General features: G+C 42.1%; 1 protein-coding gene across 3 annotated transcripts; it reads left to right on the plus strand.

The window, feature by feature from the left end:
* The first annotated feature begins 954 nt into the window (after positions 1-954).
* Positions 955-11164, plus strand: vrk3 (VRK serine/threonine kinase 3). Of its 3 annotated transcripts, none has more exons than XM_061665430.1 (15): positions 955-1079; positions 1990-2195; positions 2730-2843; positions 3622-3726; positions 5433-5585; positions 6055-6192; positions 6285-6340; positions 7485-7551; positions 8994-9075; positions 9176-9272; positions 9345-9437; positions 9526-9658; positions 9806-9923; positions 10676-10734; positions 10816-11164. In XM_061665430.1, exons 2-15 carry the CDS (start codon positions 1991-1993, stop codon positions 10950-10952), a joined length of 1557 nt encoding a protein of 518 aa, XP_061521414.1. In that variant the 5' UTR covers positions 955-1079; position 1990; the 3' UTR covers positions 10953-11164. The 3 variants fall into 3 exon arrangements, with proteins under 3 accessions (XP_061521414.1, XP_061521405.1, XP_061521424.1); XM_061665421.1 differs by having other exon boundaries at positions 975-1020; XM_061665440.1 differs by lacking the exons at positions 955-1079; positions 1990-2195 and adding an exon at positions 2254-2599.
* Positions 11165-11728: the final 564 nt, after the last annotated feature.

Genomic DNA, 11728 nt, shown 5'->3' on the forward strand with positions numbered 1-11728 from the left:
GACTTCCCGACGGGCCCTCCTCTCCAGCACACCTGAATAGACCTTACTAGGAAGGCTGAGGAGTGTGATCCCACTGTAGTTGGAACACACCCTCCGGCCGCCTTTTTAAAAAGGGAGACCACCACCCCAGTCTGCCAATCCAAAGGCACTGTCCCCGATGTCCACGTGATGTTGCAGAGGCGTGTCAACCAGGACAGCCCCACGACATCCAGAGCCTTTAAGAACTCTGGGCGAATCTCATCCACCCCCGGCCGGGGCCTTTCCACCGAGGAGCTTTTTAACCACTTCGGTGACTCAACCCCAGAGATAGGAGAGCCCGCCTCAGAGACCCCAGACTCTGCTTCCTCATGCGAAGGCGTGCCGGTGGAATTGAGGAGGTCTTCGAAGTATTCTCCCCACCGACTCACAACGTCCCGAGTCGAGGTCAGCAGCGCCCCATCCCCACTATACACAGTGTTGATGGTGCACTGCTTCCACCTCCTAAGACGTCGGATGGTGGATCAGAAATTCCTCAAAGCCGTTCGGAAATCGCTCTCCTTGGCCTCACCGAACTCCTCCCACATCTGAGTTTTTGCCTCAGCAACCAGCAAAGCTGCATTACGCTTGGCCAGCCGGTCGGTACCCATCAGCTGCCTCAGGAGTCCCACAGGCCAAAAAGGCCCGTTAGGACTCCTTCACCTTTACGGCATCCTTCACCGCTGATTTCCCCCAACGGGTTCGGGGATTGCCGCCACGACAGGCACCGTCGTTTAGTGAATTAAAAAGCATTACACATACAATAATAATCCATATTTTATCCATACTGATTACACATTCAATAAATACAGTTTTACATTTTGGTCCTACTTGAATCTATCCATCTATCTATCTATGGCAGGCTTTCAACGGTCAAGTGTAGTTCTCTTATCTCCCGATAGGGGCAACATTTACTTTGCATGCTGTTAGTGGCCGCAATATGATTCCGGCGACGAAGAAGTACATAAACACAAACATCCTTATCATGGAGGGAGGATTGGAAAGGTATAACAGTCCGACTTGATATCGTTGACAACGTCTGGTTTCATATTTGCAAGTTATAGGTACAAACCTTTTTTTTTTTACTACTACACGCTAACTCCGCGCTTATCTGCAACACATTTAGGAGTCAGGCGGTTATATCTGTTCGAATAGCTCACTTAGCTACTAAATGTTCACAGCGACGGACACAGACACGAGCCAGTGGATGTATTACATTGGTCTGCATTATTTGTTGCCGTTTCAAGCATTTTGTCCTATTTTGTACTATTTATTAATTGGCCTTTTATGGTAGCCGAGGGTGTCAATCCTGTTGATGCTTTTGCGAAGTGCCCGAGGGATACTTTAATTTAACTTTTAATGTAGACCACAGATAAACACACACATCAAAATATAATTTTAAAAAAATAGTTTAAAAATTTTTTAAAATTATTTTTGTTGCTGACTTCCATGACAGTTGTTAGTACATACAGAGGGAATCCATGTAATAACTAACAAATCAATGTGTTAGCTGAACTGGGTTTACAATAATGTCTTAGATATAAAGTGTCTTAAAATTTTGGGAAATATTTGATTATATCTTTTAATGGTACAATACTGAAGAAATGACAATTTAGTTCAATATAAAGTAGTCAGCTCATCACACAGCTACTGACGTCTAAACTGCTGGCAACAGAAGTGAGTGAAAATGGCCAATCTGTGCTTTTTCCTTCCCGGTTTCATGTGACACAGAAGTGTTACAAGGTCTCACGAATGTTAACCTTAAGCTGGATATCAATTATATTGAATAAATGCTCTAATGGCTTTCCATTCACATACTCTCCTGTCGAATTAGATAGGAAAGCTGTAGTAACATGATATTTACCAGTTCATTCAATACAATCTGATTGTGATGTCTTATTTATCTGTGTTCATATTTAGCCTAAGAGGCACTACATTGTGTGCTTGTGACTCCATGTGTACTTTCTCTTGCAGAATGACTTTCCGTTTCTGCCCTCAGTGCGGCACAAAGCTGCAGTCCGGTTTTAAATTCTGTCCTTCGTGCGGGGAGAAAATTCCTTGTGCCACCGATGCATCTGCACTTGAGGTCATCGCACCGTCTCCAAATTTCTCTCCCCCTAAAGGGGATGAAGCCATTAAAGCAAGTCAAGCTTCCAGCATGTGTCATGAAGCCACAGACTGTAAGATTATATTTTGAAAATACATAACATTAGGGGTGGAATGGTGTACGACTGGTTAGAGCGTCTGCCTCACAGTTCTGCGGACCGGGGTTCAATCCCCAGCCCCGCCTGTGTGGAGTTTGCATGTTCTCCCCGTGCCTGCGTGGGTTTTCTCCAGGCACTCCGGTTTCCTCCCACATCCCAAAAACATGCATGGTAGGTTAATTGACAACTCTAAATTGCCCGTAGGTGTGAATGTGAGTGTGAATGGTTGTTTGTTTGTATGTGCCCTGCGATTGGCTGGCAACTAGTTCCGGGTGTACCCCGCCTCCTGCCCGATGATAGCTGGGATAGGCTCCAGCTGGCCCACGGCCCTAGTGAGGAGAAGCGACTCATAAAATGGATGGATGGATGGATAACATTAGGTACAATTGCACACTCTAATATGATCCAAGACAAGACCTTTATCAAAACCTTTGCCTTGTCAAAGATCAAATGGTTACCTTTAGCGGGGCAATTTATTGCAAACCTATCAACTTTCTTCTTCTTCTACAGTGCATGGAAGTTTAGTTTCTCCTCGTCCCGCTCTGCGGAAAACTCGTAACTCCCTTCGGCTGGAGAGGGAAGTCAAATTAAACATCAAAGAAGATCCTCCTCCTGTGACACAAGGTACCCTAATGACCTAGTTATTATGTTATTTCTTCTTTTAAAATTACATTTTAGCTTCTTTATTTGTTTCCATATGCTTATGTATCACTAGCTCGCCAAACCTTATTGATATCCTGCACTGTCATTTCTAGTTTTCCGCACACAGACACGCATGCGGCCAACAGAGGGAGGGTCCCACCTTCACTAACTCTGATTGGTTTAGAGACCTCGATTGGTTTCATGTGTCTGCTTTCAAGAGAATTTGTTCTTCTTCCTTAATTAGTTGGACTCTACAGCACTATCTCGTCCCAAAAAAAAAAATCATACGTCGGATTTCCAGCACCACGCTGGAGTCCTCTATGCCACAGCTTTGCGTACTAAGCCGCAGATTGAGCGTAGTTTATGCGTGCCTGCTAATTTTCTGAAGTGTCTACGCATTAGATGTTAAAACACAGGCTCTGAAGTATTCATCATTTTGTTGGCCTAAAAGCATAGTTGCCTCAGTCATATTGAAAACTTTTTGAAAAATGAGCAAAAACACAACAGATTCAACAAACGGGAAGAGTCCAGTTGCCTGGATTGAACCTTTGCGGATTACCATTACCTGGATGACTGAGAATCTACACGGACATCATTTTGTTTTTTATAATGCACATTGGTATTTTCTATTGATAATGTGACTGCATGTAAAAAATGACTGAGGTTATTAGGCAACAATTGAACATATATCCAGATAAATAAAATCATGATTTTCATTGGTGTTTTTATTTATTTATTTATTTATTTATTTTTTATATAGGTAACAATGTGTCTTCTTCACCAAAGCAAACTCCAGTCAAACGTATAAAGAAGGCGGCAACTGATGAGGCCTCTCGCCCACCCCTCTTAAAATCCCCCAGATCTGGTAAGCTTGTAGAAAAACAACAATAACAGCCAGTAATCCATTTTCTACAGCGCTTTTTGTCATTAGCATCGCGGATGTGCTGGAGCCTGTCCCCTTTTGACTTTAGCTGGCAGGGTACTGATCACCAGCCAATCGCAAGGCACATATAGACAAACAGCCATTCACACTCACATTCACACCTGAGGACGATTAAGAGTCTTCAATGAGCCCAACGTGTATTTTTGGAATGTTGGAGGAAGCCAGGGTACCCAGAGAAAACCCAGACACTCCACCAACTCCACACACAAAGGCCGGAGCCTATATTTGATTCCAAAATAATGCAGCATACTATGAAGACAGTAAAAGGTGCGGGGGCACTTCATCTTCAAGCCAACAATTATACTGTACAGTCATGGAAAACAATATTCGACCACCCTTGGTTCTTCAATTTCTTGTTCATTTTAATGCCTGGTACCACAAATGTATGTAACATGAAGAACACAATGAAAATGACAAAAAATCAGCTGATTCCATAATGCTTTGTCCTTTTTGACATGCCTAAGTTTAATTGTATTCCCAGTAATTCTGGTTATTGTAAAATACAAAAATTAAAATGACTAGAAATCAGCTCTTAAACCCTTTTGAGAATTTTTTTTGTCATCATTATATTTGTCTGAACAAATGTACCTTTAGTTGAACCGGCATTAATAATTAAGGAACAACGGTGGTCTAATAATTTTGTTTTCCATTACTGTACTTGTCAATGAGTGTGAGGATCTGTGCATGTGGCGCATGCAAGGGACACATCACCAAACACAACACTATGACAGGCCAAAATCTGAACAGCTTGCTCACAGGCACAAACACACAGCTCACAAACAATTAACTACCCACTTGATGGGTGAGCCGGCCCCCCAGAGACACTACTACAGTGGTGCCTTGACCTATGAGTGTAATTTGTTCTGCGACCATGCTTTAACCCAAAACACACGTGGCGTCTCTAATCATCTTTCCTCATAGAAATGAATACAAATTCCATTAATCCGTTCCAGCCCCAGAAAAAAAAACACACAAAAAAAGATGTAGGGTGTTTTTAATAAGAAAAATAGTCCTACACAATATTGTACTTAAAAAAAACATAGAGTAATGACATAATTGAATAGAACATAAATAATTAAACAGTGTGTGCATCATGCTTTCATGATTGGCCAGAAGGGGGCAGTATAATACAGACATTAAAGAAGAGTTTCACAACTAACCGACTCAGCTGCAGTAATCGTGGTCGTTTTTCACAGAAAATGAAGAATATATGCCTGTTAGCATTGTTATTTTGTCTGTCTACATGTGTTGCTGCGATGCCTGTGTTCAAATATTCATTACCGGAACATCAATGCTAGTTTTGTTAGCCCCTCTATGGGCCCTTTTGTAAGTTGTGTGGTGTGGTTAAATTCTCTGTAATTCTCTTCGTGTAATGGTTAAACTTCAACTAGAATAGCAATAAACAGCTAGAACTATGCAGTTGGCCTCTTTTTTGAAGAACTGTTCGCTATCTGCTGCTTGAAGTTCACTGCCACCACCAAGTCCTAACTCAAAATTTTGCTCACAACTCAAGACACAAAAAACGTAATGTTGAGTCACTTGTAAGTCAAGGTGCTACTGTATTTGTATACCAACCGTTAAAAAAATCTCCAGCAATGATGTCTCTCATCCATCAACGTTATGTACAGGAAGGGGCAAAGGTACGCTCTTGCAGCCTGTGGAGGAAGGAGAGAAAATGACAGATGAAACGATGAGGAGCGCAGAGGAATCCACTGTGGACAGCTCGCCTCGGACTGTCTTCTCTTCTCTTTCCTCGCCAGCCTCCAAATCTCCTTTCAAAGGTGAGCAAAACACTCGCAACGACCACAACATTAGGTACAGATTCACAATTCAGTGACATCCAAGACAGCAGCTGTGGCAACAACAAAAATGGGATAATTCCAAATAAGAAACAAGAATGTTTGGTCTAGCTCTTGATTTTTCTTAATGTGCAATGTACATATAACTTTATGTATGCGTGAGCTGAATGGTAGTTCCTGTTTTGTTTTGTTTTTTACCTAAAATGGTCATCGCTACCGCACTAATGCTAATCGCGATTGCTAACCATTCAGCATTTTGCTGTCTCAAATTCTATCCACCAAATTTATACCATACACTCAGTACCACTATATGCAGTTTAAGGATTGAAGTCCATCCCTCATAAATAAGAATACAATGCATTTTAGTCGTAAAAAAATAATCAATAATCAATAGGAGAATTGATTATAAAAAGATTCAATAGTCACAGCCCTAGTGTGAATGAATGTGCAGCCAGAGGACAAAGCAAGGCGAAGAAGGCGCCCGCCGTGGAGCGGCTAGAGGACGGCCAGGAGCTGACGGACACGACGGGTAGAAAGTGGACACTGGTCAAGCTGCTCAGTCAGAGCCTGACAGAGCTCGTGTATGAAGGTGATGTTTCATGTGTGACATCAATGAGCAAATGAAACCCCAATTCCAGCGTCTATATTAACAAGTACTGTAAATTATTTTTTTGTTCCTAGTTGTGCATAAAGGGTCATGGTCCTCCTCGAAGGAATCTGCTTATATCCTTAAGATGGTGAGTGTAATACAGTGGACCCCCACTCTTCATGGGGGATAGGGTCCGGGTCGGACCTCAAATAGCGAAAATCTACAGATAATTGACGCCCATTACAATTGCATTGGGGGGAAAAATATCTAGATATTTTTTCAACCCCAAAATTCTTGAATAAATGAGGATAAACTGCCAAAAAGCATTTTGGGGCTTGATTCTCCCCCAAAAAGAAAAAAGAAAAACAAAATAGAAATAAAAAAACGGAAATAATCTGCGGCTAATGCAATCCACTGGTGCCGAACCGCGAGTATACGGGGTGTCCACTTTATTTAGTTCTCAGCTGAACAATCGTGGTAAAAATGCAGTCGGCGACTACCCAGCGCGCACTTGGCGATTGACTCTCGCACGCATAATCAACTCTGCAACGGAAAAACTGCGTTTTGGGGTGCCACATATACTGTACTCTTGTCATTTTTTGAAATTGAAGCACTAACCACGTGGTGTGACTGTCGAGGAAGAAGCGGATTGCCCTGGCCCCTCTAGAATCAGAATCAGAACCATCTTTTTTTGTCAAGTATGTCAAAACACACACAAGGAATTTGTCTACGGTGGTTGGAGCTGCTCTAGTACGGCAAGACACAGTCAATTGACAGACAATACTTTTTGAGACATAAAAACTGTACAGTGGTGCCTTGAGATGCAAATGACCCGACTTTCGAGTTTTTCAAGGTACGAGCTACCGTATCTCACTTCACAACAGGCAGCAGTTTGGAAGATAGTGAACAATTCAAGCTGTTTATTGCCACTCCCAGTTGACGTTGAGTGTCAAACTAAACATAAAGCAAAGAGAATTACATATTGAGAACAAACACAACGCTTTAAGTGCTCTTAGCTTAATGCTAACAAACAATGCAAAAAGGCACAGACGGGCTAAGGAATAGTATTAATAGAATTAGTGTTGCGGTGTTATAACTTTTAAACAACTGATATTTGAATACAAATGGTGGCGCAAACTGTATATTTTTTGAGAATGCCTCCCCGCCTCTCATGTTGCTAACTAAGATTTCAAAAAAAAAAAAAAGGGCAGCTGTGTGTGTGACGTAGTACAGTTGTACAACCGCAATAATATTTATCTGGTTCAATGAATCGGTGCACATTTGAATTGCAGGGTGCTGAACGTGGGAAAATCTACAAGGAGCAGAACTTTCTGCAGAGGGCTGCAAAGCCTTTATCTGGTGAGCATTTAATCTGCTAATTCCAAAACAAAGTCTATTTGACAGAAGAGTAAAATACAGAAGCATACAGTATTCCCAAAGGTGGGTAATAATGAAGCCACCACATTTACTCCGGAACATTTACTGAAGTCATTTTTGGGATGAATTGTGTTTGTCACAATAGATTTAATACAGCATACCTTTTACTTATGATTTAATAGATTATTACAAATAAAAGTAGCGAAACAAAAATACAAAAAAAGACGGATTACATTTATTATTGCTTCTGCAATTTATATGTTTTGGTTTGTCAGAGAGATTTCTGCCTTGGGCACTGACACGTGAGTCTGTTTCACCAATCCAACAGAACTACTAGGGGACGTTTGACTCCATCTGACCAATCAAATGGAGCCAGGCAGGCTTACAACGTCTATGCGGCGGCACACAAAAGCAAAGTTTTTAAAATGAAACCTGGTAAAAGCACCAGAGAAAGGAACGGCTAATGTGCTGTTTCATGAGTTTAAACAAACAAAGAAAGTTAATGAAAGAGTTCCGGCAGAATGTGCCTTAATTTGGGCTCTTTTGTAAAGATTCAATTTTACTGTTTCAATTAAAGTGATATTGTAGGGCAATATCTGAATGTGCGCCGTATTATTTTCATGCATTGAATAAGAAAATAAATCAGACGTTAGTCAGGAGTTACTCTTGAGTAGTTATTCTTTTCACTAAATACTTATTTGGAGGACTGGTTTTAATTTTCACATGAGCCATTATTCTAAAGTAACAGTACTCTTACTTGAGTGCAGTTTGTGGCTCCTCTGCCCACCTCTGAGTATAGCAAATAAAAGTCAAATACAATTTGTACCTAAATAAATGTTTAAAAACCAACTTCTTCAAGATTCCATGGAAATGTATTGTACTTCAGTTAAATACAACTGAACTGTACTTAAATAAATGTAGGCATGCTGTACATCGCACGTCAAACTGGTGGCCCGGGGGCCAGATCCGGCCCGCCACGTTATTTTATGTGGCCCGCGAGAGTGCGCATCGACTTTGTGTTTCTTGCTAAAATACCAAATTCCAAATTGTCTCCACTTTTTAAAATATTGAGATATTGCAAGCATTTTTTGTCATCACCCCCACTTTTAAAATAAAATTGATTCATACTGTAGTTGAACAGTTTTTACTGGCTTTTGATTTCAAACGTAATTATCCATGAACTTGTGTATATGTAATAATATGAGGCAATCATACATTCCTATGGGTTTGCAGCCTTAATGGCCCTCCAAGTGGAACCGTAACTGCGATGTGGCCTGTGACAAAAATGAGTTTGACACCCCCGGTGTACATTATTAAAAGTATAAACATTTACTGAAGTTTCTCAATCACCGTGTTACAGTGTTTTATTTAAGATTGTGTGTCGTATCCCGTCATGGTATAACGCTTCCGCCGCATCTTCGTAGTGGCCAAGTGGATCAAGCAGCATGACTTGGACTTCCTCGGAATTCCTTCCTGTATCGGCTTCGGTCACACGGATTCTTACAGGTGCAAAAATGAACTTTTGAACATTTATTAGTTACCATCCTTTTACCCCAGCATTAACTTCACAGAGTGCAGCCAACGATTTTGTCGTTACGATTTTTAGGTTCTTGGTTTTTCCCGCCATGGGTCACTCCCTCCAGTCCGTCATGGACAACAATCTTCTTCCCGAGAAGACGGTTCTTCATCTTGCCTGCAGAATAGTGAGCCAGCGTCCTTGCCCGTTTATGTCTCGCTCTCGTGACGCTTTTAGCTGACACGTTGTCTCCTCGCAGCTGGACGTGCTGCACTACATCCATTCCAACGAGTACGTTCACGCTGACATCAACGGCGAAAACATCTACATCCAAGCGGGACGCCCCACACAGGTCGGGAGGGCTCACGCTGACACGTTGGGCCTGCGTGGGTTCGATGTGGCTTCTCACTGTGTGTGTGTGTGTGTGTGTGTGTGTTCAGGTATATTTGGTCGGATACTACCACGCCTCCCGCTTCTGTCCCAGCGGACGCCACGTGGGGTATCGCCAAGGCATCCAAGAGCCGCACGAAGGGTCACTCGAGTTCATCAGCGTGGATTCTCATAAAGGAGCAGGTGAGTTCAACTCTTAGGATTCTCCCCCATAGGAGGGAGAGGTGCACCACTGGAAAATGGAATAAAACCACATAAAAAAAAATTAAAACCACTGCTGTAAAACAAGAACCGTCAGCCGGTATGAGGTTTTAACGCGTGCTCTTTCAGCCCCGTCGCGACGTAGTGATCTGCAGTCTCTTGGCTACTGCATGCTGCAGTGGCACACGGGGGCGCTGCCATGGAGCGGCCTCACTGATCCCGACCAGGTGGCTGACCTCAAACAGAGGTGACAGTTTTCCAACATTAGTTTAAAAGATGTTTCTTTTTTTAAAGGGGAAGTAAAACTAAAATAACGCGGTTGCACAAGTGTATACACTTATAATTGGGATATCATATGGCTGTATTCACTATTAACCAATCACGTTAAAACTCGTGTTAAATATGAGGCAACACACACCTGCCACCATTTAAAGTTCCTCTGGTTAACATACAATAACATTCGGCCTTAGCCTATCATGGTATTTGCTTTCTAGTGGAAGCCCGAAGGTTTTGTGCTAACGCTTAACTGCTTTTTCAGACTTTTCATTATTCCTTCCTCCGTGTCTATGGCCCCAATTCCAGCTGAATAAAAACAACCTTAAAAAATGTTGCTGTCACCACCGTACTTTACTGTAGGTATGATGTATGATATGAGGCCCTTTAAAGTTCAAAATAGCAACATTTAATAGAGTCAGTGTGGTTAGCACAAACTCTTCAGGCTTCTGCTAGAAAGCAAAAATAAAATGTCAGGAAAAGCCTAATAGAACACCAGAACTTCGTTGTTAATCAGAGGCACTTGAAATGATGGCAGGTGTGTGCTCATGCCAATTTTAACATGTTAAATCCTACTGATAAGAGGGTGTGCACACTCAGTTGTTTATTTTGTACTTCTCTCAAAACATTTTTTTTTCAATTGCGTTATACAGGTTATAGGTCACGCCAGTACTGCAGTTACTGTCTGCATTCTCTCATCAAATGCATTCAATGTTATTATTTTAGGTACATGGACGACATTCCGGCATTGTTGAGTCACTGCTTCGGGAGGAATAAAGTTTCCAGTAAGTAAATTTTTTTGAACCATCACAAGTAAGCGATTGAAGATGAAAGGGTTTTGTTGTTGTTGTTGTTGTTGTTCTTAGGTGCAATTCAGAGCTATGTGACCACAGTGGCGGATCTGCAGTACACAGAGCAGCCGGACTACCCCGAACTGAAAGCCAGGCTCGCCATAGCTTTGTCGCACCTGGGAGGATCAGTGGAAAAAACCCTCAGCTTTTAGCAAAGGACATTAATTGAAAATATTTCACTGACTTGGTATAATGACTTCACAGGTTAAGTGTTCTAAACCTCACTTCAATGTGTATTTTTTATAGCGTTTATTGATACTGCTGTTGAAAGGAATTGTGAAACTAGTGGCAGGATTGTGTGACTTTGAAATTGCAGCTCTCTCATCTTGATGTTTGCTTATCTAGGAATAAATTAGTACATGCTTCTGTGTTTATGTGTGATATTCAATTTGAAATAGATGTGTGCACTTGACATGTTAGGTTAATCGACTTATTTGATTTGCGCGTCCTGTGTTTCCTTTCACAGAATTGGATGAATTTTTAAATTGTGATGTTCGTGCCGCGGCACGGTGGCCGACTGGTTAGAGCGTCAGCCTCACAGTTCTGAGGACCCGCGTTCAATCCCTGTCCCCGCCTGTGTGGAGTTTGGATGTTCTCCCCGTGCCTGCGTGGGTTTTCTCCGGGCACTCCGGTTTCCTCCCACATCCCAAAAACATGCATTAATTAGAGACTCTAAATTACCTGTAGGTGTGAATGTGAGTGCAAATGGTTGTTTGTTTCTATGTGCCCTGCAATTGGCTGGCAACCAGTTCAGGGTGTACCCCGCCTCCTGCCTGATGACGGCTGGGATAGGCTCCAGCACGCCCGCGACCCTAGTGAGGAGAAGCGGCTCAGAAAATGGATGGATGGATGGATGTTCATGACCTTGTCTAAAAATGCTGCCTATAACCAAACACATGGATCGACTGCCTTGTAAGAACAATTCAAC

The sequence above is a fragment of the Phycodurus eques genome, chromosome 2, assembly GCF_024500275.1.
Source record: "Phycodurus eques isolate BA_2022a chromosome 2, UOR_Pequ_1.1, whole genome shotgun sequence".
Taxonomy (NCBI): Eukaryota; Metazoa; Chordata; class Actinopteri; order Syngnathiformes; family Syngnathidae; genus Phycodurus; species Phycodurus eques.

Bases quoted from the DNA above. Each gene is read 5' to 3' on its own strand.
- vrk3 (XM_061665421.1), top strand. From the start codon at position 1,001: ATGGAGGGAGGATTGGAAAG. The intron at 6,193-6,284 runs GTGATGTTTCAT...TTTTGTTCCTAG, and splicing joins GACAGAGCTCGTGTATGAAG to TTGTGCATAAAGGGTCATGG. The intron at 10,735-10,815 runs GTAAGTAAATTT...TGTTGTTCTTAG, and splicing joins CGGGAGGAATAAAGTTTCCA to GTGCAATTCAGAGCTATGTG.